Genomic DNA, 19,724 nt, shown 5'->3' on the forward strand with positions numbered 1-19,724 from the left:
ATATTAAAACAAATTTTATAAATCATGAATTCTACTTTTGTCTCAAAACATTTGTTTACGCTTCATTCAGCCATTTGGCGCTACTATTTTTTTTCAAACATGCTGGATATTAGCAAGTAGATGCGGTAAATATTAGATAGCAGAATTTACCTTAGCCTCGCCGCGGCTATAATTTCTCTGAGGTAAACCGGTGTGGAGGTCGAAAAATCCATAGTCCATCAAGTTAGATTCAGATTCCGAGCCTGGTGTTTCCGCTTGACTGCTCACTGTGTATTTAATGAATACGATTCTTAAGCATCTGTCGAAAGGCGGGAGGAAAAGGAACGTGCTCTCTTAAAGAAATCTGAGATTTATCTATTCTTAACACCATTTCGAGGTCTTAATAATATAGTCTTCGGTTTACAAAAGAACAGTCGTTGCTCAAAAATCGTAAAGTGCAAAATTGCGTTAGTTTTTGTAAAAATATGCATCGTTCTATTTTTTTTGCGAGGACACGCATACACTCACGCAGTCGTTTCCTCGCCAGCAATTGCTCCTCGCGCTGTTTGCGACGCGCCAGGATCTGCTCCTCCTGGATGCGCCGTCTTTCGTTCTCCGCAACCGCCTGGTTGAACTTCTGGCAGAACTGATGGAATATCCTGAAGCACTCTTCGATCTTGAATGTGTTCGTATCCTCGCAGAAGAATTCCGCGAGCGATCGTCTCACTCCCTCGAGCTCCTCCATATCCCTCTTCAATTGCGCCATTTCTTGCTCGGCCATCTACGGATTTCAAGCAAAAGTCTCGTTCACTTTTCACACTCCTTTCTAAAGAATTTTGTCTCGTATTGTATATATCTGTGAGATTAGTCTTTATATTCGTTACTTGAAGAAACTGTGCCATCTGCTCCTGTATATCGCTTTCGGTCGAAGAGAGTTGGATCTGACTCTTGATCTTTTTGATCTTCGTGTCCAAGCTATTAAATTCGTTGGTCAATTGTTCGATTGTCGTCCTAAAAAGAAATACCTACTGTAAGAATAACGTTTCTTTCACGATTGTTGTTATGCATATAGTAATCCTTACTTTGTCGCTGCTTCTAGGGCAGTCATATTCTTCGCAAAGCTTAGTAAATCCTTCCGTTTTCTCTCGGCTTGCTAAAATATACATAATTTTAATTACAAAAGTATACGTTTCTATGAGTTCTTAAACTGCACATACATACTGGATATACATGTTCGATTTCACTCAATCCATAACTAACTAATCAATATTTTACCAATGCTACGTAGTGAATCAGATTCATCCCCGGCTTGTTCGCGCGAATTTCGGTTAGCTTCTGCAACGAGGAGAGCTTCACGCCCGCTGCATTGCCAGCATAGCCGCCCTGCAAACGCGATAATCGAAACTTTCGCTTATCCATATCGGCGTTCAGAATTCATATCAACTGTTCGGCGACGAGCAAATACGTACAGAGTTGAGAAAATTACCAGCGACCAGGACCATGTACAGCATCTCCTGCAAGGGTTTGTTCGTCATCAGGTCATCACCGGCAAGTATCATCGAGTTGATGCTTGGCTCCAAGTAGCTCATATTCGCGGCGAATTCTTCCTTCAGCAGCATGCACTCGATACGTAACTTGTAACTGTATATCGATAGCGTCGTTATTTCACTCTCTTTTAATTTAATGAGAAAAATATTAATCTTTCTTTAGGTGGATATAAGAAAAATATTACTTTGGCACTTGGACAAGCTGCAGAAAGAACTTCTCGGCGTTACCGAGCTTCGACTTGTCGCCGTCGAAGCTCTTGAGCATCTCGAGTTCGTCCACCTCCGGCAATATTTTCAACAGACCACGCAGCTTCTCCGCGCCGATGTCATCGTGACCGCCCTCCTTGATCAGTTGGATTATGTTCTCGTTCGAACTGAATGAAGAATACGAGAATGCGCGGATAATAGCAGTAATAATACAATAAAATAAAATACGTGCTTATATGTATATCAATTTTTAAGACAATTATTTTCTTAATTTTGAACATTTATTAATTTTTCCGTTATCCTTATCGTACCTTCGAAACTGCTTCAGAAAAATGTTAACGTTCAGACTCCTCTTTCCGTCGAGTAATGCGATCTAGAAAAAGAAAACATTCGAGAATATAACGTATATAAGAACCCATTATTCTTTACAAAGCAAAGCGAGAAATAGCGTTAAATGAGAGCAACCTCCGTCGGTTCTCGACGACGTCGTTCGGCGTCGGCGCCGGTCCCGCACGAGGTCGAATAAGTCGCCGGTGGTACCATCGGCGGCGCTTGTTGGCAGAACAAGCCCTCCATCTCAGCCCAGTCTAGATCCGCCATCGGGGAATTCTGATGCTCGTTCGCGACGAGGGACCAGATGTTTCGTTTGCCAATCACCTAGGACGTAAAAAAAAATTTCGACACCGTAATTTCTCGCCGTTGCCTTCGTTTAATTTAAATATTCTTTCTAACTTAAGGTCTTTTATTTATTAATTTTATTTTAATTCTTGTCTTGCGGCTTAGAATTATTCCTGGTTTACAATTTGCAGTATACTTTACACATTTTTATTTCCACTTCCATTTTATATCTTCATAAAGCAAAATGAAGCTAACTTAAATAAAATCTAAAATTCGTATTTATATTAAATAAAACAAAACGGGACAAAAACAAGACAAAACAAAATTAAACAAAGTTTAATATAATAAAATAAAATAGAATCCAAATCACTCCCTTTTAATACTCTCTCTGTCCATTCTCCTCTCCTAACCCTTCTTCCTCTGTCCTATTCTCTTTTTTCACCCCTTTCCTTAATATAACTTAAGGTTCTTTATTTAATTCAAGAACAATCTTTAGAGAGGAAAGCGTTATTTATTGTGACTCAAATCCTCGACAACTCTTTTCTTAGATACCTTATGATTAGGTATCTTGTTCCAGTTGATAGTCTTCATTTTCGTTTTAGGGGTGGGAATTTCTTGTTGCGGCAGCAGCCTGGCGTGATTGCTGGGCGGCTCGGGGGTAGGCGCGCGTGCGACGGGGGAAACGCGCAGAGGGGGTGGCATCGGCGGCTCCATCGGTGCATCAGATGTGCCGACGTTAGCGAAAAGCGGCGGCGGGGGCGGCGGCGGCAGGACAAAACCGCTACCGCTCGACGGGCTTGGCGGGCCCGGTGGTGCGATTGGAACCGGGGGTGGCGGCGGTGGCGGTAAAGGCACCGTCGAGCTGTTGTTCGCCGGCAGCGATGCTTTTCGCGACGTTCCGCACGTCTGATCGGCGCCGCGGCAGTGGCAGCATAGATTCGTCTATTCGAATATCGTTAAATTGTTGAATATATTTTTCCATTTCACGCGTAATCGATTACACAAAGTACGAAAAGTATATTTCGCGTGATAAGAAGTATATATTTTATTTACACACAGAACACACAGCGTGGGTTTTCCAGGCCCAGACGAAACTTCACTTGCACGGAATTTTCTGTTTTCGATATTTAGTTTTAACTTCATAACTTGACAGAAATAAAACACTTTGTGATATTAAAACCTTCAGGCATATTTCTAAATCTCAAAGCTTTATAATAATAAAAAACCAAGTCCAAAAATATTAATCTGAACCAGAGTTACAGCCTGTCAAAGTTACATGGGTCTCCCAGACCTATGGTGTGTGTTTTCGGGATGCTCTGTTCTGGAAGCGCTGTTTATTCTAGGATTAAATTGTTATCCTTAGCCAAAAAGGAGAATATGAGAAATCCTTAAAATTGCATTTTGAAAGCAAATCTCTGGCTTTGCAAAATCATTGCGCGACTGACGGAAGGCATGTGTGAACGCACGGCTTCGTGATTCATCGACGCGAAGCGTGGTACGGGTTTCTTCTTTTATGGACTCGCGTCTTTCGGTCAAGTACGGTCAGAAAGTAAAAGTATACACGGCCGGTGTTACATTAGCCTACGCGGTTGACATTGACGATCTCCCGCGAGTGTGGCCGCGGAGATTTAAACTGATCTGATGTAACGCGGGTGCCATCGTCGCGTCGCGTCTCCCTTCGTCGACGGGTATATGTCGCCGTCGATTGCATAATCGGCGAAAGTCCGAGAAAAACATAGTCGTAACGGATAGAATCAATAAATTTACCGTTGACTCTCGCTTACGTGGAAGCATTGCGCATAATTATCTTTGTGACGCCAACAATTCTTAAAAGCGATTGGAAAAGCGTCGTACGAAACGTTACGACTCCTATTTTGCGAAATAATTTCGTGGATCTTCTCGATATATTGTTTCTTTTTGGAAGACGTAAATGATAGAAAAAAAGATGCGGGTATTTACTTGAAGACTAGGCGATCTCAGCAACTTGGTGGCATCCTCGCGACTCTCCAGCAACGTGGCTCGGTGCACCAGTGTCTCCGCGGTGTCCCACGCCAGATCGCTGGCGGCGTCTTTCGGGTCCAGTCGCAGCAGATGCTGCAGGATGCTCAGAAAGGGTATCTCCTGCGGAGTGTCTGCGACCTGTGGGTGTGCTGCGTTTTGTCAGACGTCTCTTGTACGCGTGGCGCTCGACGCGCTCGCTTCTCGATTAGAAGGCTTTGAATAGCTTTTATAGGAATCGAGTGGCGAGAGAGTTTAGCAAACGAATAGTTAACGATGTAACGCGATGCGCTTACTCGAGGCAGAAGGGACAAATCGCGCCCAAAGGTAGAAAATTAAAATTAATTAATTTTTTCCAAGATTGATCGCAAAAAATTATCGAGAATATATTGGCGGAAGCTGGGAAAAACAGGGGAAATGCCGGAAGTCGCTCACTTGGCCGAGGATGGCGTAAAAAACGTCCACGTGAGAGGAGAGATCGATACCGGGCGGTCCGTGATTCGCGAGCTCCTCGTCGGTCTCCCGCTGATCGTCGAAGGCGTCTAGCTGTACCCTCACATCCGGCGCATGACTTTTCCTGCAAGAACAAACGTCGTCATCCTGATTCGTGGACATTTGAAATTTTTATACTTCTCCTCCTTGTTTTCAGCATCTCCTCGATTCGCGAGAATTCTTTGAAGATTCGATTCTCAACTTGATGAATTTTTTCTTTGCATTTCATATTTCCAAGCGAGTTTGCCTCAATTCAATATTCAAAATAAATAACATGACTGATCTGTGGTAAGAACTCTCTGGGTAAGTCCGGTTCAAGAATGATTGACAAGATATTACGATAAATACACCGCAGGCGTCAAATTCTGTACGCGAAGAAGTCGCAAATCAGAAATCTATAAAGAACGCGTGTTTCACGAGTCGCGAAGCGTTCGAATAGCTCGAGTTCTGCGAACGCTTTTGCGCCTTCAAGAAATAGTCGCACGGAAATAGTCGCCACCGATTTCAGCGTCAATTCTCGAATCCAATAGATAGCTCGGGGTCCACGCGAAATGTTCTAGATGTGCTGAATCGTGACAGATTCAAAATAAATCACTCGCGACATCATTCTCATTTAAGTCACTCATTGATACATCTGTCGTAAAGCAGAAGAAAAACGTTTGTAAAGAGCAACGTTGAAGTCCTTAATTTCATAGGGAAAAAAAAAAATGTTTGCCGATTCCAGTGATCCTATGGCAGATTAGATAAATACGCGGGGTAACGATTTCAAATAAGGCTCGAGACGGAGACATGCGATTGAGATTTAAACTATGAGATAAGTCTCGAGCATCCAGAACGGTCTGGGCAGCTTCCAGTTGTGCGTCTTACCGAGAGAGCGTACCAAAATACTCTCCGCGGCGGTCCAATCCTGCCATCGATCTTCGCCACGAGCAAAACAGAAGTGGATAACGAAGAACACGAATGTGAGCACGGCAATGACTCACGGAAAGCGATGCCGGTACGCTCTCCGCGTGGTAGAGGAGCAAAAAGAGAATAGAATTCTCTAAAACGCTTTCTTCTCTCCCCTAAAATACTCGAAATCTTCGCGCGTCGCGCGTAGCGAAGCGGACATCTGAACCCTGGGCCTCGCCGGAATAAAACCTCACGAAGTAAAAGTATAATAGATTACGCAAATGAAGTAGATTTTGCGAAATATTCAAAGCGTAGAAACAAACACCCCGATTTGGAAGCACACGAGGAACGTTTCCGGTTTCTCGATAAAGAATCACATGGCGATAAGATTCATCGATGAGATGCGTCGAAAATATTTCTTCGAGAACGATAATATTTTTACGATACTGCGTGGACACTCGTTAGCTTATTCCGCGCGAGACATCGGTTGCTATGTAGGTCAACGAAGTCGAGGATCGAGGATCCATTAGGAAGAAATTGGTGCTTTTTTCCTTTCCTCTTTCTTTCTTCTTTTCCCTTACCGCTGATCGAGAAGACGATTGCGCGACGGGTGCCGAAGATGAAAGCTCCAGAGAGGAAAAGACGACGAGGAAGAGCCATCCGTCGATTACCGAGATCCGAGATTCGGAGGTAACGCGGATAACGCCGGCCGGCCGGCGCGTCGCGACGTCGGATGCATTTCTGGCTCCAGCGCGGCGCGAGATGCGGTCGCAGGTGCATCGGTGCCGGTGAGGAGTTAATTCGGGCTTTCCTCGCCTCCCCTTTCTCCCTGCCGCGACGCCGCGCGGCCCTTTCTCATCCCTTCTCTCTATCTATCTTCCTTCCGCGATTCCCCTTTTCCCCACACTGAGAGAAAAAAGTTGTTAACTTGACTAAATATTTTCAATTGATTATTACTTTTTTAATTGAAATATTTATAAGTATTTGAGTCGAATTACACGTCGTTAGATTTAATATGTCGTATTTAATTTAATTACATAAATATTTCAATTAAAAAATAATAATTAGTTAAAAATATTTAGTCAAGTTAACTTTTTTTCTCAGTGCATGTTTTTTTCTTTTAATTAGAAACTTTTTTCTATCTTTAAGTTTTCAACATTCATTATTATTTAGTATATTCGTTTATTAATTACTTTTTTATTTTTTCTTATTCTTTCTTTCTTTTCTTGTCTTCGCTTACAGAGAATGTTGCCGAGAATGCGCGGAGAGAGGCGAATCGCCTGGATTCTACACTCGATTCTATTTCCCGCTCATCGCTCGTCACCGATGAAAAGGTGTCGTCTCCGGAATTACGCTCTTCTCGTTATACACGTCGGATTAATTAGCGTGAGAAAGCGAACATTGATTGAGGCGATATTTCATATATCTTTGGGAGAGGACCATCGTAATTAAAAAAAACGAACGTTCCAGGAACTTTCAGGGGCACCTATCGATGATCTTACTCCTGTACAAGGATTTTTTTTTGGTAGTCCATCACCGAATCAATTACTCTCCAGATTTGATCTTCTCCTTTGCGTAAATCGCGATGCGATCACACCTTCCCAGACAGCACATGTTGCTTTCATATACGTTATTTCAACGTATGTAAGTTATAAGACGTTTGTAAGACATTTTGGAAACGTTTCTGAACGATACGTGTGTGGCTACCTGCCCAGGTAGCACATATTAGTTTCATATACGTTTTTGAACGTATACATAGTTTCATAACCGTAAAGAACCATTAAGAAACGTTTGAACAAAAATCTTTTTGAAACCATGATTTAAGAAACGTATTTTTTACGTTTCTACAGTTAACAAAAATACCTATTTGTTAAATTTTTTCTTTCAAAATTATAATTTGCTTTATCTATATATATAATAGCTTTAATAGCCTTTTTTGAAACATTTAAATTTATATTGCACTAATTATTATTGCACAAAATAAATCATTTTATTCATGCACATATATCCACTTATTTACTTAAATTAATTTTGTCCTACCGGTCTTAATCTATTTGTCATCGGACAAATCTGAGCTTAGAAAACTTCCAACAGTTGCAAAATAAACGTTCTGCTGAACGTGGCCATTGAAAGAACATTTATACGTGTGTTCCGTTTTGAAGAACTTCCTGAACTGGTGCACATCAGTAATGCAATTAAGTTAGAGTGAGACAAGTATAGGGCCAGAGCACAAAGATTGTCGTAAACGGTTACGACAATCCTTGTGCGTAGGCCCATATTTTGTTTCACTTTAACTTATTGCACGAATGTGCACCAGTTCAGGAATTTCTTCGAAAAAGAATAGACGTCATAGATGGTATATACATAAAGCTTGTAGAACATTCTCACGCATGTCTCAAAGACGTCATAAACACGTTCAAAAGACGTGAAAAGTAGGAATTTTAAATGTCTTTATCTAAAATGTCTTTATCATTAAAACAAAACGTTTCTATAATAGTTTTCTAAACGTTATTTTATCGGAAAAGAAACGTTCCATCGAACGTTTTTCGAATGGCCTTTTTTACTCATGAGAAACGTTTCTATAGAAATCGGTTATAAAACGTTTCGGAAAAACGCTTATAAAACATTTCTGAAACGTGTATGTGGTACCTGGGTGGGTTCTTTATGAACGAATATGTATTCCTAGCCTAATTACTCGATTGCGCTAATCCTGTTAACGACTGTTTGCCAAACAGCATCAACTGCGATAAGCGGTGTATAACAATCGCGATACGTTAACATTATCGGCGAGCACCTTAATGTGATCTCGAAAAATGCCGCTTTAAGAGGAAACAAGAATTAATCTGAAATACGAAACAAAAAAACTGTTGTTGCTCGTACAGGTGTACTGTAGCGAAATTTGTTTGAACCAGAGTACCAGACAAAACGGCAGAATTATTTAAGGCAGTATAAAACGTTCTATTTGCGCGTTTATGCAAACACTTTCGTAAACCTGCGAATTTGAACCGTTCGGGAGTAAGAAATTCGAGTTATATCAAAAAAGTCACGGCACTTTTGTATTAGAACATTATTTGGATTAGTGCATGCAAGTGAATCGGTGTCCAGGGTCGTCAATACCGTCACGATGGGATCCTCCCTTCGTTAGTGAACCAATCCTTCGTGTAATTATCTTCGCGGTGACATTAGGCGGTGTGTGCGAAGGAAAAGGTGTGGGTACAATAAAGCGTCCTTTCGTAATACATTCATTATTATTTATTATTCCACATATGTTAAGGTGTTAATAAGTTAATGCCGCGGATCCGGCCGGGTCGTCGTAGGGTACTCACCGCAGCTCGTTCAGGATCGGCAGGAGCTTGAGACCTGCAATTGGAAATCGGAAGTCGTGTATCAGTACTATTTCTAATAATCAACCTGACCAACGGACTCAAACTGCTTATTTCATCTCGCAAATCTTACGTTTTACGAGAATGACTCAAACGGATGAAAGTGAGAAGGATATAGAACAAAAAGAAGAAAAATAGTCAACGAATTTTTTCAATTAAATTACAAAGACGAAACGAAATAAATTACGGCCGCATTCGAACGATGCTTCATGTTAAATCGTTTCGTTCATCATCCGTTTGTATAAAAAAATTCCGCGCGCCGAGGAGAGGCGCGCGACTGTCAAGTAGTCAGTCTCGCGGCGACGAGGAAGCTGCGCCTTAATGGCATCCGCCAAGAAGACTCTCGAGTGCCGCTCTCTTTCACTCACCGATGAACTCGTTGCGAATACGTATGCGGTCCTTGAGCACCGGCGTCGAGATGACCAAACAATTTATAAACGCCAGCAGTGCCGTCTGGTAATCCTCGGCCGTCGCTTTCTGCAGCTCGTCGACCACGACTCGCAATCGATAACGCTCGCCCTTCCGCTCCTGCATTCGGACATAGGTCACCGTTTAAGATCGGAATTATCTCGCCACACTTGCCTTCAATTCCCGGAAACGTCCGTATCCCGAGATATCAGCGTTTCCGTCGCGGCGCGAGCACAAAGTCAGTCAAGCGTTCTTTCATCCGCGTCGGATCGAAAACATTTTTCCGTTAGCTGATAAAGAGAAAAGTTGATAAGGAGTAAACCTTTCCCAGTAAACACTGAGCATCAGTGAGTGAATTACATTATATATAACACACATGTTATATTGCATTTAGGTACCGGTTATTCCAACCTGTTGGTAACTAATAGTTAAATCATATATATGTCTTTGTTTTTCCTTTAAATTAGAGTAATTAGACAAAGATAGACATATGATTTAACTATTAGTTAGCTTACCAACAGATTGGAACAACCGGCCCTTACATTGTTGAGTGAGAAATTATAACATCCCAGCTCGCAGAAGCTTCTAAAGGACGTCTAAAAAATTATGTTGTATTTTAGACGTCTTTGTGAAGTCTTTAAGATGTCTTTTAGAACTTATGCTGGGATAGAGGTAATGTAGTAACTGATGTTTGGTGTTTATTGGGTTCGTTCCACGTTTCACGTTCCAAATTTTCCGACCTACGTTGATTTATTCGGCTCTGCGAGCCCTTTTCCGGACATCGTCGCGTGGTACGATGAAAGAATTTATCTCTCATGGGGAACGCGCGATCGCGAGAACGTCGGTGATCTGTCTCCAGCATGCAAATCGCGTCGCGATAAAAATATATTTCGCAACGCGATGGGATTATACAATGGGCATATTACGGCATAACTCACTCTTGCTTGCGCGCTGCGGTGCGCGCATTTAAGAGGAGTATTATTATTGCAGTGCGCTTCGTTCTTTTGTTCGAAGGGAGACCTTGAACCGTGACTTTTACCTAAGCGCGGCACACGGTTATTTTGCGCGGCAGGTACGCGACCACTTCTTCTGCATCTGAAATGCCATGCCTCGTGGCAACGCCTCGCGTGCGCGGGTCTTTGCGGCCGTTTTAGCGTTTATTATATACATCCCCGTCGTCCAAATGTGCGAATCGGTAAAAAAAAATTGTATTTTCACTTTCAGAAACGGTCACCTGGTACGTGTGAAGAGTATCGATGGCTCTCTGCCTGCCGTCTTGGCTATAAACGCACAGCGCCGACAGCAGCTCCACGACTTGCTTCTTCACGGACGAGCACGCCGTCTCCAACGCTGCAATCGGCGGGATATAGAGGCGTTAATACGCGGCGAGAGATCTCGCGTGATTACGGAATCGGGAACGTCGGACAATTTACCTGAGGCGAGCTTGACGCAATAATCGGGATTATCCACGATGTAGTCGAGACCGACGTGGGAATCCATATTGGCTGCATCCGCGGATGCTGCGCTTTCATCAGTCTGCAACGGTACAAAAAAGGAATTACTACATGCATGATGTCGGTTTCTCCATCTCTCCATATCTTTGTTAAATTATTTTGCATTTGTTAAATCAGAAGAATTGATCTATTTATATATATTCTAGGAAAAAACAAATTGTTGACACGTGTTAGGAAAGTAACTTTAAGACATTATACTTCACTGGTGCGCGTAATTACGCTAAAATCGAGACTATTCGAAATATGGCCGTTTGGCCGTCTAACGCGCACGCCTGTCTGATTTATAGAACGTTTGGTAGCTCGTTTGCAATAAACGCTAATTACCTCGGGGTCGTGCGCCTGTAAAAGGAAACGGCGCGTTAGCGCGCATAATTCTTCTTAATCCACCGTTAAAACGAGACGCTACCGTGCGAGAAACGGACACCGCGTGGTAATGCCAGTTAAAGTTTCGCAATAGATACTAAACTTCTCTTACTACAATTAATACTCAATGACGTCCATAAAACACTTTCTAGTCGTTTGCGTTAAGCGACTGCTTTAGGATTAAATCTTTTATTAAATTAAATATGATAAGAAGTCAACCGTTCAATCCAAGAAAAATTTAAGAGGGAAGGTAAACGGCTAATAACGAGCATAAAAAGATGTTAGATAGATAAAGAAAAAAATGCAGATTTATTCACAACAATATGAAGTTGAAGCGCATTGTACGTTTCGACTTACTAATTGTAAGTCTTCTTGAGCAATCTCGATATAATATTAAAATTAAGATAAAGACTACAGACTACATAATACAATAAATAAAAAAATAACAGAAAATTAAGTAATAGAGGTTAAAAAGGCCCAGAAATAAAACTTGTACTAATTGTAAGACATAAAACAATACAAAACGTGAACGAAAGTACATCATATAAAAGCTTTTTGGATAAGGAACGAACACATAGTCAATCAGATAAAAGATAAATTGAGATAAAACTGTGTTGAATTGTTAGACTTAATAATTAGTCAAAGTCCTACATTCTCTAGGATCGATCCGGTTTTACGCTATAGCGAAAATAGGACCTGGGCGTGGAACAATTTTAATTTCTGCTAATATTTTGAATTATGTAAAAAACTGGAACTTGAATAAAAAAAAATCTCAGTTTCGGAGAATTCTCTCCGGATACGCGCAGCCATTAAATGATTCTTTAGTCGGCTTTTATATTCCGCTTTGCTTCATCTTTCTGTATTCATTACAGTTCCATCTCTATCTTCAACGAAGCGATTAAGAGACCGTTTAGTTGACGAGCCGATTTCGCTACACCCACGTGAACCGAAAATTCGTGGGACCGTGTTAAAAAAATTTTAATGTAGGATCCGAGATAAAGCGCTGGACATTCGTTACGGTTTTAAACGACCGCCGCGCCGGTCGATTCGAGAGACACAAGCAACCTTTTTTTGCCTCGCGGACTATGACTCAATCGAGCAAAAAGAGAATTTCCTAAGCGACGTCGACGTCTGTCTGCAGACTGTGATCGCTTTGTATTAAAGCGTGAAAACGCTTCATTTACGCAGCAAAGATTAATGATTCTCGGGATCGGACTCGGCGTATCTCTCTCCTCGAAAAATTCGCAACAACAAGAGTGAAGTGGATCGAGGCTGCGGAGCCAAGGTCTAGGTTGAAGTTTAAGCGTATCGAAGCTAATTGTAAGCTTATTATACGCCGTTATGCTTTCTACGTTATGTCGCCCGTAAAAAAGGGAAGAGATCACGGCGTCGAAAGAAGAAATGGGCAAAGATAATGTGAGGCATCCTGCGTGGAACGTCAAAATTTCATTACACAGAAAAAAAGTGTCAAATTAACATACTCGTGTATACGCAACAATCTATAATCTTGAATTGAGATTATATTGCAAACGAAGAAAACTTGCTTGAATGAAGTCATTTATATAGTTAAACGAAGTTTTATATCCCAGTGAACACAATGTCCCAAATCGGGACATAAAACGTCTTAAAGACGTCATATGCCCTGATTTGGGACACGCCTGTTGTCTGGGATAGTTCAACCAAGAAAAAAAAATTTAATTCTTATAAGATTATAGATTATAGATTGCGTATATGAGAGTATATAAGTTTTGATTTGTGACACTTCCTTTTTATCTGTTCACCGCAGAGTTCGCCGCAGCATTTAATAATATAACACGCGAGCAAGCGTTGGCACGATCGCAACGATATTCCTTAAATGTAAACGGAGCAAAACACGTGCAAACGAAACGTTCCCGCGCCATCCACGTGTGCACGCATTATTGGAACTCCCGCATCTGAAAAGATTCGAGAGTATTACGTTAGTTGCATGATACGCGGTTCGCCGATACGCGAATATCGCTATTGCGCGGCCGCGTCGCACCGGATGTGAACGGTTAACGGAAAGGAGTGAGAAACTTGCTGACGCCAGCCGCGACGACGACGGAACGAAGGAGCGCAACGAGAATAGAGCGAGAGTGCGTAGGAAAACGGAGAAAGAGCTCCGAAGGGGCGACGGGGCGAGAGTAGTCAGACAGTAGTAGAAGTAGTAGAAGCGATGGGTAGCGACAGGATTAAGATGAACGAAGATTATACACTCCGTAAACTCCGATCGATACAACCTGATAAAACACGTACGGAAAGACTGAACGCTTTTTCCATCTTTTGTCCAGTTTGCGATCGATTTCTCTGCGGCCAAGATATATGTATAATTTATTAACTTCAGTTCACATGCCAAGAAGTAGACTTTAAAACAAAAAAGTTTACAATTTTTCTTTAACACACTCATACCATCCATACCACCTGCAAAACCTTATTTATACTTATTACTACCTATTCTCCTTTGCTCTAATAATCTCTTTCTTTTTCCACAATTTTCTCAACACGTTATTTTTTATATTAGCCAATTCATCGTTCGCCATATCTCTCCGATCAACTCTCTAAATTTCTTGGAGTGGGAATAGCGCCACTCCGGTGAGATTTCACTCTTTTGGAGTGAGATCTCACTCCAAAAAGAGTGAAATCTTACTCCAAAAGAGTGAAATCTCACCGGAGTGGCGCTATTCCCACTCCAAGAAATTTAGAGAGAAGATAAAATTGTCTCGATAAACCCCCCGCGCAGGATTAATCGGTCGAATTCCGCTCGGTCCCATCGTCGGCTACCGCGAGAGGAAGGAATAGTGCGGCTATGGGAGAAAATATAAAGGGGAAAGACCATAGGATTGCGTCACCGTGCGTGCGCGCGCCTGCACGTACCTCGTGCTAGTCACGCTTAAAAATAGATCGGTCGGATATTAAGGACCCACGCGAGCGCAGAGACGAGAGACGAGACCAGATCGGACCAGGCCAGACGAGGCGAGACGAGATGCACGCGATACTTATACCTAGGCCGAAAGAGCATCAGCAGGCAGGCCGCTGCAATTCCGAATATAAACGCAGTCAGGTAAAGGCCCACGCGATGATTCACGCGAGTGCATTGGGTGCATCGAGTGCCGTGGCTCGCTGCGTAAGCTAAGCACGCTCGCGTGCCAGGTACACGCGTGCGGGTGAGCTTCCTGCCAGTCATATCGTTCCCTCAACGACCATCGACGACCGACCGGACCGACGCGACGGCGACGCGACCTCGAAGCACGCTCGCTCGCTCGAGCGAGCGCACGCGTTTATGAACGCTGCCCATCTTAGGAAGGCCGCGGACGGTCTTGAGGTGCAAAAAACCAGGTGCGCCGAGCGTGCGACGAGCGGTCTAGTTTCTTTTTTTTTTCTTCGGGCGACAATTATTCAACGAATCCGCAGAGGATCGCGCTTAAGGATCGCGCGGCCTCGCGATAATTGAATTGTTCGCGCACGCGCGAGCGAGTACACTGTTAAATATTAAACGATGAAATTTAAACCAATAGCTGGAGTTAGATAACACTTTGTTGTTTTTAACTACCATGTCGAAATTTATTATTTTAACACAAAACAGTAGGTATTATTTTAACTTCATTAGTTAAATTAAAGGTTTAGTTAAATTAATGACATATTGAGTAGGAGGAGTGGCGACCTATAGGAATAATTAAAAATGACTCAAAATGAGTCATTTGATAGTGTAGAATCCCGATATTCTGATTTATGAGATAAAGGTTCGTGACTCGATCCTCCTGAGATAATTCGCTGCGCGAATGAGAATGAGCAATCTTGGGACACACGCTGTGTCCTTTTTTGTATATAATATGGGCAACAAGAACTCTTTTAGGTAGTCCAATGAAACTGAAGAGTTACGATTAACAGTGTACACTGTGTGTCATAAATTTATATTATTTTAACACAAAATACAGTATTATTTTAATTCCATTTGTTTAGTTAAATTAACGACATATTAAGTAGGAGCAATGGCGACTTATAACAATGGTTAAAAATGACTTAAATTGAGTCATTTGACACTATGAATTTGACAGTGTAGAATACCGATATTCCGAATTATGGGATAAAGGTTCGTGCCTTGACCTTCCTAGGATAATTCGCTGCGCGAATGAGAATGAGCAATCCTGGGACACATGCTGCTTCCTTTTTTATATACAATAATATGAACAATAAGAACTTTTTTAGATAGTCTAATAACACTGAATAGTTACAATTAGCCGTACACTGTTAAATGTTAAATGATGAAATTTAAACCAATACCTTGAATTAAATAACATTTTGGTATTTTTAACTACTACATGTAATGTGTATGTAAATTTATTGTTTTAACACAATATAGTATTATTTTAACTTCATTGGTTTAGTTAAATTAACGACATATTGTAGGAGCAGTGGCGACTTATTTTGACTATAAAAATTTAACGGTGTATGAGTTAAGCGTTATCGCGTGTCATGCCAATTACACTGTTAAATTCATAGGGTTAAATTAAACTCAATTTTGAGAAATTTTTAACTGTTCCATAGGTCGCCACTGCTCCTACTCAATATATAGTTAATTTAACTAAAACAATGTTAATTTGACTAAACCAATGGAGTTAAAATAATCCTATTTTGTTTCAAACTAATAAATTTTGACGCACATAGTAGTTAAAAATAACAAAATAAATCTAACTCATGGTATTGGGGTGCTTACGAAGAAGCGCTCGGGGTTAGATTTTGGTATAGCATATGTTACGTGCACTATACCAAAACCTAACCCCGAGCCGGCCCCGAGCGCTTCTTCGTAAGCACCCTTGGTTTAAATTTCATCCTCTAACCTTTAACAGTGTATGGGCGACGATACGCGATTTTTCTCGAAAAAGTACGCTCTTCCTGCGCAAGGACGTCTTTTTGGAGAGAAAAGGAGAAAGGGGAAGAAAAATGCATGCACGGCCACTTCGGGCGGATGTACGAAATTGTATTTGGCAGGTTAGCGGCGACTTGACGATAGTTGCTAATTGTAGGCAGCGTAGGAAGAGGTGATCGGGCACACACTTGCACGTACGCGAGCGTATACACGCCCCGCCGCCGTGCGTGTAAGTAAAATGGCACTCGCGGCGGTCGCTGGATACCATATCGGGCACCTTGTTGACCTCGTCTCTCCTCTCTCTCTCGTTTTCTCTCTGTCTGTTGCAGTGATTCCCGATCACTCCGTCCCCCTGGAGCTCATACGCTATCGCACTCCACCCCTCCCACGTCTTTCACTCGCGACAAAAGAGGTTTCGGCTGTCGCCAATGTCGTTCCCCAGCTTCGTCACGCCGAGAGAAGCGCGATCGACACGATCTCGATTCGATTTATCTCGCGCGATCCTAAGAAAAGCGAACGGGCAGCCTGTTCCTTGGGCAAGATCGGCGCGATAAAAGCGGATTTCGCAGCTGCGTCGGGAAACGCGACGAGGAGCAGAGATTGCCGGTGCGCTCGGGATAGGAGCGAACTGGTTGAGAAATCGTTAGGAAAATTTGTATATTACTTGAACTAGGTTTCGTAAGAGGGAGGAGAAAGTCATCTGACGACACTCTTTCGTATTACAATCTAGCAAGAGTCGGAGTAGAATGGAAATAGCTGGAAGATTGCAGAATCGCACAAAGAATGACATCGCGACTGGCCGACTGGATGCGCATCCTGCGGAGTTCCTCAGCTGAATGAAATTCGTAGACAAGTATTCTTATACATTCTCGAATTTTCATATTTCTTTTCGTAAAACTGTATTTTAAACTATTTAAAAAATGTAAATTGCTATTAACGGCCTGTACAGTAATTATGAGCTCACAAGAAAGATAATACTATTCATACCTTATGTTTCACGTTCAGGGCCGAACGTTGTCTGATTCTGAATTTTATCTCTCTCGTGAATTCACAATTACTCTACAGGCCGATTTACGTTTTTTTAACGTAACGTAATAATCTAAAATACAGTTTTAAGAAAAGGAATATAAAATCGGCATTCGTAGAACGTATAAATCCCTGAGAATTCGATTGCCGAAGAGAATCGTGAGTGGGCGGTGCGCGTTCTCTAGAAAGAATTATAATCTGGTGAGTTAGGCGCATCGCTATGTCATGATTGGATAAGGGGTGAGCCTCAGTCTTGAAAGAACCCCCCCCCCCAAAAAAAAGATACATATATTTCAGCTTTACGTATTCCTCGACATTCTCTCACTCCGACCGTTTTCCAATTGGCGGAAGATCCAAGAAAGATTCTAACGAAAGTCTTATTCTATAAGTCCATTATAAGTCTATAAGTCCATTTCTACCAATGCGAATTAACTTTAATCTCGATTTAACTTACTTCTTATCTTTTCCTAATTCGTACAGCTAGAAAAGAATGAAAAATAAGTTAAACCGACATTAAAGTTAATCTGCATTGATAGAAATGGATATTAGAGCGACGAATTAATGGTTGAGCGTACAAACTCGTACGTTCAAAAAACGGTTCCTCAAAAAAGAAAGAAATATTATACCTCGATTATTATATAGTCAAAAAGGAACATATAATTGTGTCGAGTGACAGATATACGGGTAATCTAGATTTACATGCCGTACTTGCCTAAAATAAATATTATTGATTGGTAATCTTAGGGCCACTTCGACCAACTATCGAACCGGTACCTCGATGAACGCAAGAACAGCACGATCATACATGAATCGCTTGGTTCGCCATCTCGTGTACATATGGAAGCTGGCCGATATTTTCGTTGTTATCCATTAGCGGAAAAAGGCACGCGAAAAGTGGGTAATGGTCGGCCATGTACGGGCTCAGTCACGGCCGATCGATTTTCTGTTCTGCTCCCCTTTTTTATTTCGTTATCCCTGCGTCACGATCACGTTTTGGTACGATCTAAGCGCTTTCCAGTTCATGTCAGAAAGATCTTTATTTTCCAACTCGAGCGACACGTAAAAAGTGCGCGCGAGGCGTCCGCGTCCGTCGGTTACGCGACGATCAGAAAAGAATCGGGCGAAGGTAGGCATCGACGTCTCCATATAGGGCGCTAACCGAAGCCGGTGGAAGGCCTTTTAGATCCTAACCTGGGCCACTCGAAACCTCTTACGGGATGCCCTTGACCTCGCGTTGGGAGAGCCGAAGGTTTAAAGTTGTGCTAGTTTCGACGACGCATTAAAAGCGATCACGAAATGACGGATAAGATTTTCTGACCTTTTTAATATCTCGCGTTAAAGTATGAAAAGCCTCTTATTTTATATTTTATGTATATGCACGATAGCGATAAGTAATGTATAAAATGTAAGAAATAAAGCGATTGTAAAGAAAATTGTATCGAGATAAACTGAATAAAACTGATCGTTAGAGCACGCGATCTCTATATTTCACTCTTGGCACTGAATCTATTTTGCGGGATACAATTTGCGCGGATGATTGAGACAAATCAGTCGCTGTAAAAGCAGGGAACGGCTGATGCATCGGCAGTGCAACAGGTTGTCCCACGTGCTCAAGCTCGACGAAGTTGCGCGAAAGAAAAAGGGGAGATGACGATCCTCGAAAATCCGAGGATCGTGATTATAAACATAAACGATTTGTCAATCGTTTGCCGTGTTTCTGGAAAATTAAGGTGAAGTATGCGTCCGAGCGACGAGCATATCTCGTTCGTTCGAAAGTATATCGTCAAGTTTCTCGAAAGCCGACGTGAAAGCCGACGCGATGGCATAACGCGATCCGTCCTTGCCCGGAGCGAAATGAAATGCGTGATCCGGGCGCGCGACCGGGCATACTAGATCGTTAGTATTTTTCATCGCGCACGTGGCGGCGGCGGCTTCGGCGAACTCGAGATCATTTGCATTCGACGACGATTTTGCGCGTCCTGTTCGCCGTTTACGTCCTTCGAGCGCGCAGCCGGAGTCGCATATTAAGCGATCCCGGTGATTGAACCAGTCGAGTCCCGTCGCAAAAGATCACTTGGAATAAACACGACGCGTCAAAATGCCTTTCAATCTTTAAAAATAACAGTAATAATCAGATTGCAAATTGATTCAAAGTGTTTGTTAATGTGTCTCTAGTAAAATAGTGATTCTCAAAGATAGAGAAAGACTGCATGTTAAATTCGTAGTGTCAAATTATACTTTATTTGAATCATTTTTAACCATTTCTATATTCCTACACTGTAAATATTAAAGGATGAAATTTTAACTAATACCTTGAGGTAGATAACATTTTGATATTTTTAATTACCATGTGTGTCGAAATTTATTTTAAAACAAAATAGTATTATTATAACTTCACGATATACTGAATAGG

The 19,724-nt window shown here is 41.9% G+C and overlaps 1 protein-coding gene across 2 annotated transcripts in view; it reads right to left on the reverse strand.

Moving 5' to 3' along the window:
- Form3 (formin 3) overlaps nt 1-19,724 on the reverse strand; it is a 31,705-nt gene that overhangs the window by 7,636 nt on the left and 4,345 nt on the right. For both annotated transcript variants that reach the window (XM_071716505.1, XM_071716504.1), the window contains exons 2-17: nt 10,957-11,059; nt 10,758-10,873; nt 9,484-9,643; nt 9,059-9,092; nt 4,785-4,926; nt 4,311-4,490; nt 2,904-3,293; nt 2,199-2,390; nt 2,045-2,106; nt 1,712-1,900; nt 1,449-1,620; nt 1,255-1,362; nt 1,062-1,132; nt 864-990; nt 508-760; nt 151-266 (exon numbers count right to left, since the gene is read on the reverse strand). In XM_071716505.1, coding sequence (XP_071572606.1) covers nt 151-266; nt 508-760; nt 864-990; nt 1,062-1,132; nt 1,255-1,362; nt 1,449-1,620; nt 1,712-1,900; nt 2,045-2,106; nt 2,199-2,390; nt 2,904-3,293; nt 4,311-4,490; nt 4,785-4,926; nt 9,059-9,092; nt 9,484-9,643; nt 10,758-10,873; nt 10,957-11,023 — 2,379 coding nt within the window. In that variant the 5' untranslated portion in view covers nt 11,024-11,059. The remainder of the gene's footprint in view (nt 1-150; nt 267-507; nt 761-863; nt 991-1,061; nt 1,133-1,254; nt 1,363-1,448; nt 1,621-1,711; nt 1,901-2,044; nt 2,107-2,198; nt 2,391-2,903; nt 3,294-4,310; nt 4,491-4,784; nt 4,927-9,058; nt 9,093-9,483; nt 9,644-10,757; nt 10,874-10,956; nt 11,060-19,724) is intronic.

Source organism: Temnothorax nylanderi, unplaced genomic scaffold (assembly GCF_030848795.1).
Source record: "Temnothorax nylanderi isolate EJ_2023f unplaced genomic scaffold, tnyl_v1.0 TNYL_tig0187_pilon, whole genome shotgun sequence".
In the NCBI taxonomy this organism is placed as follows: domain Eukaryota; kingdom Metazoa; phylum Arthropoda; class Insecta; order Hymenoptera; family Formicidae; genus Temnothorax; species Temnothorax nylanderi.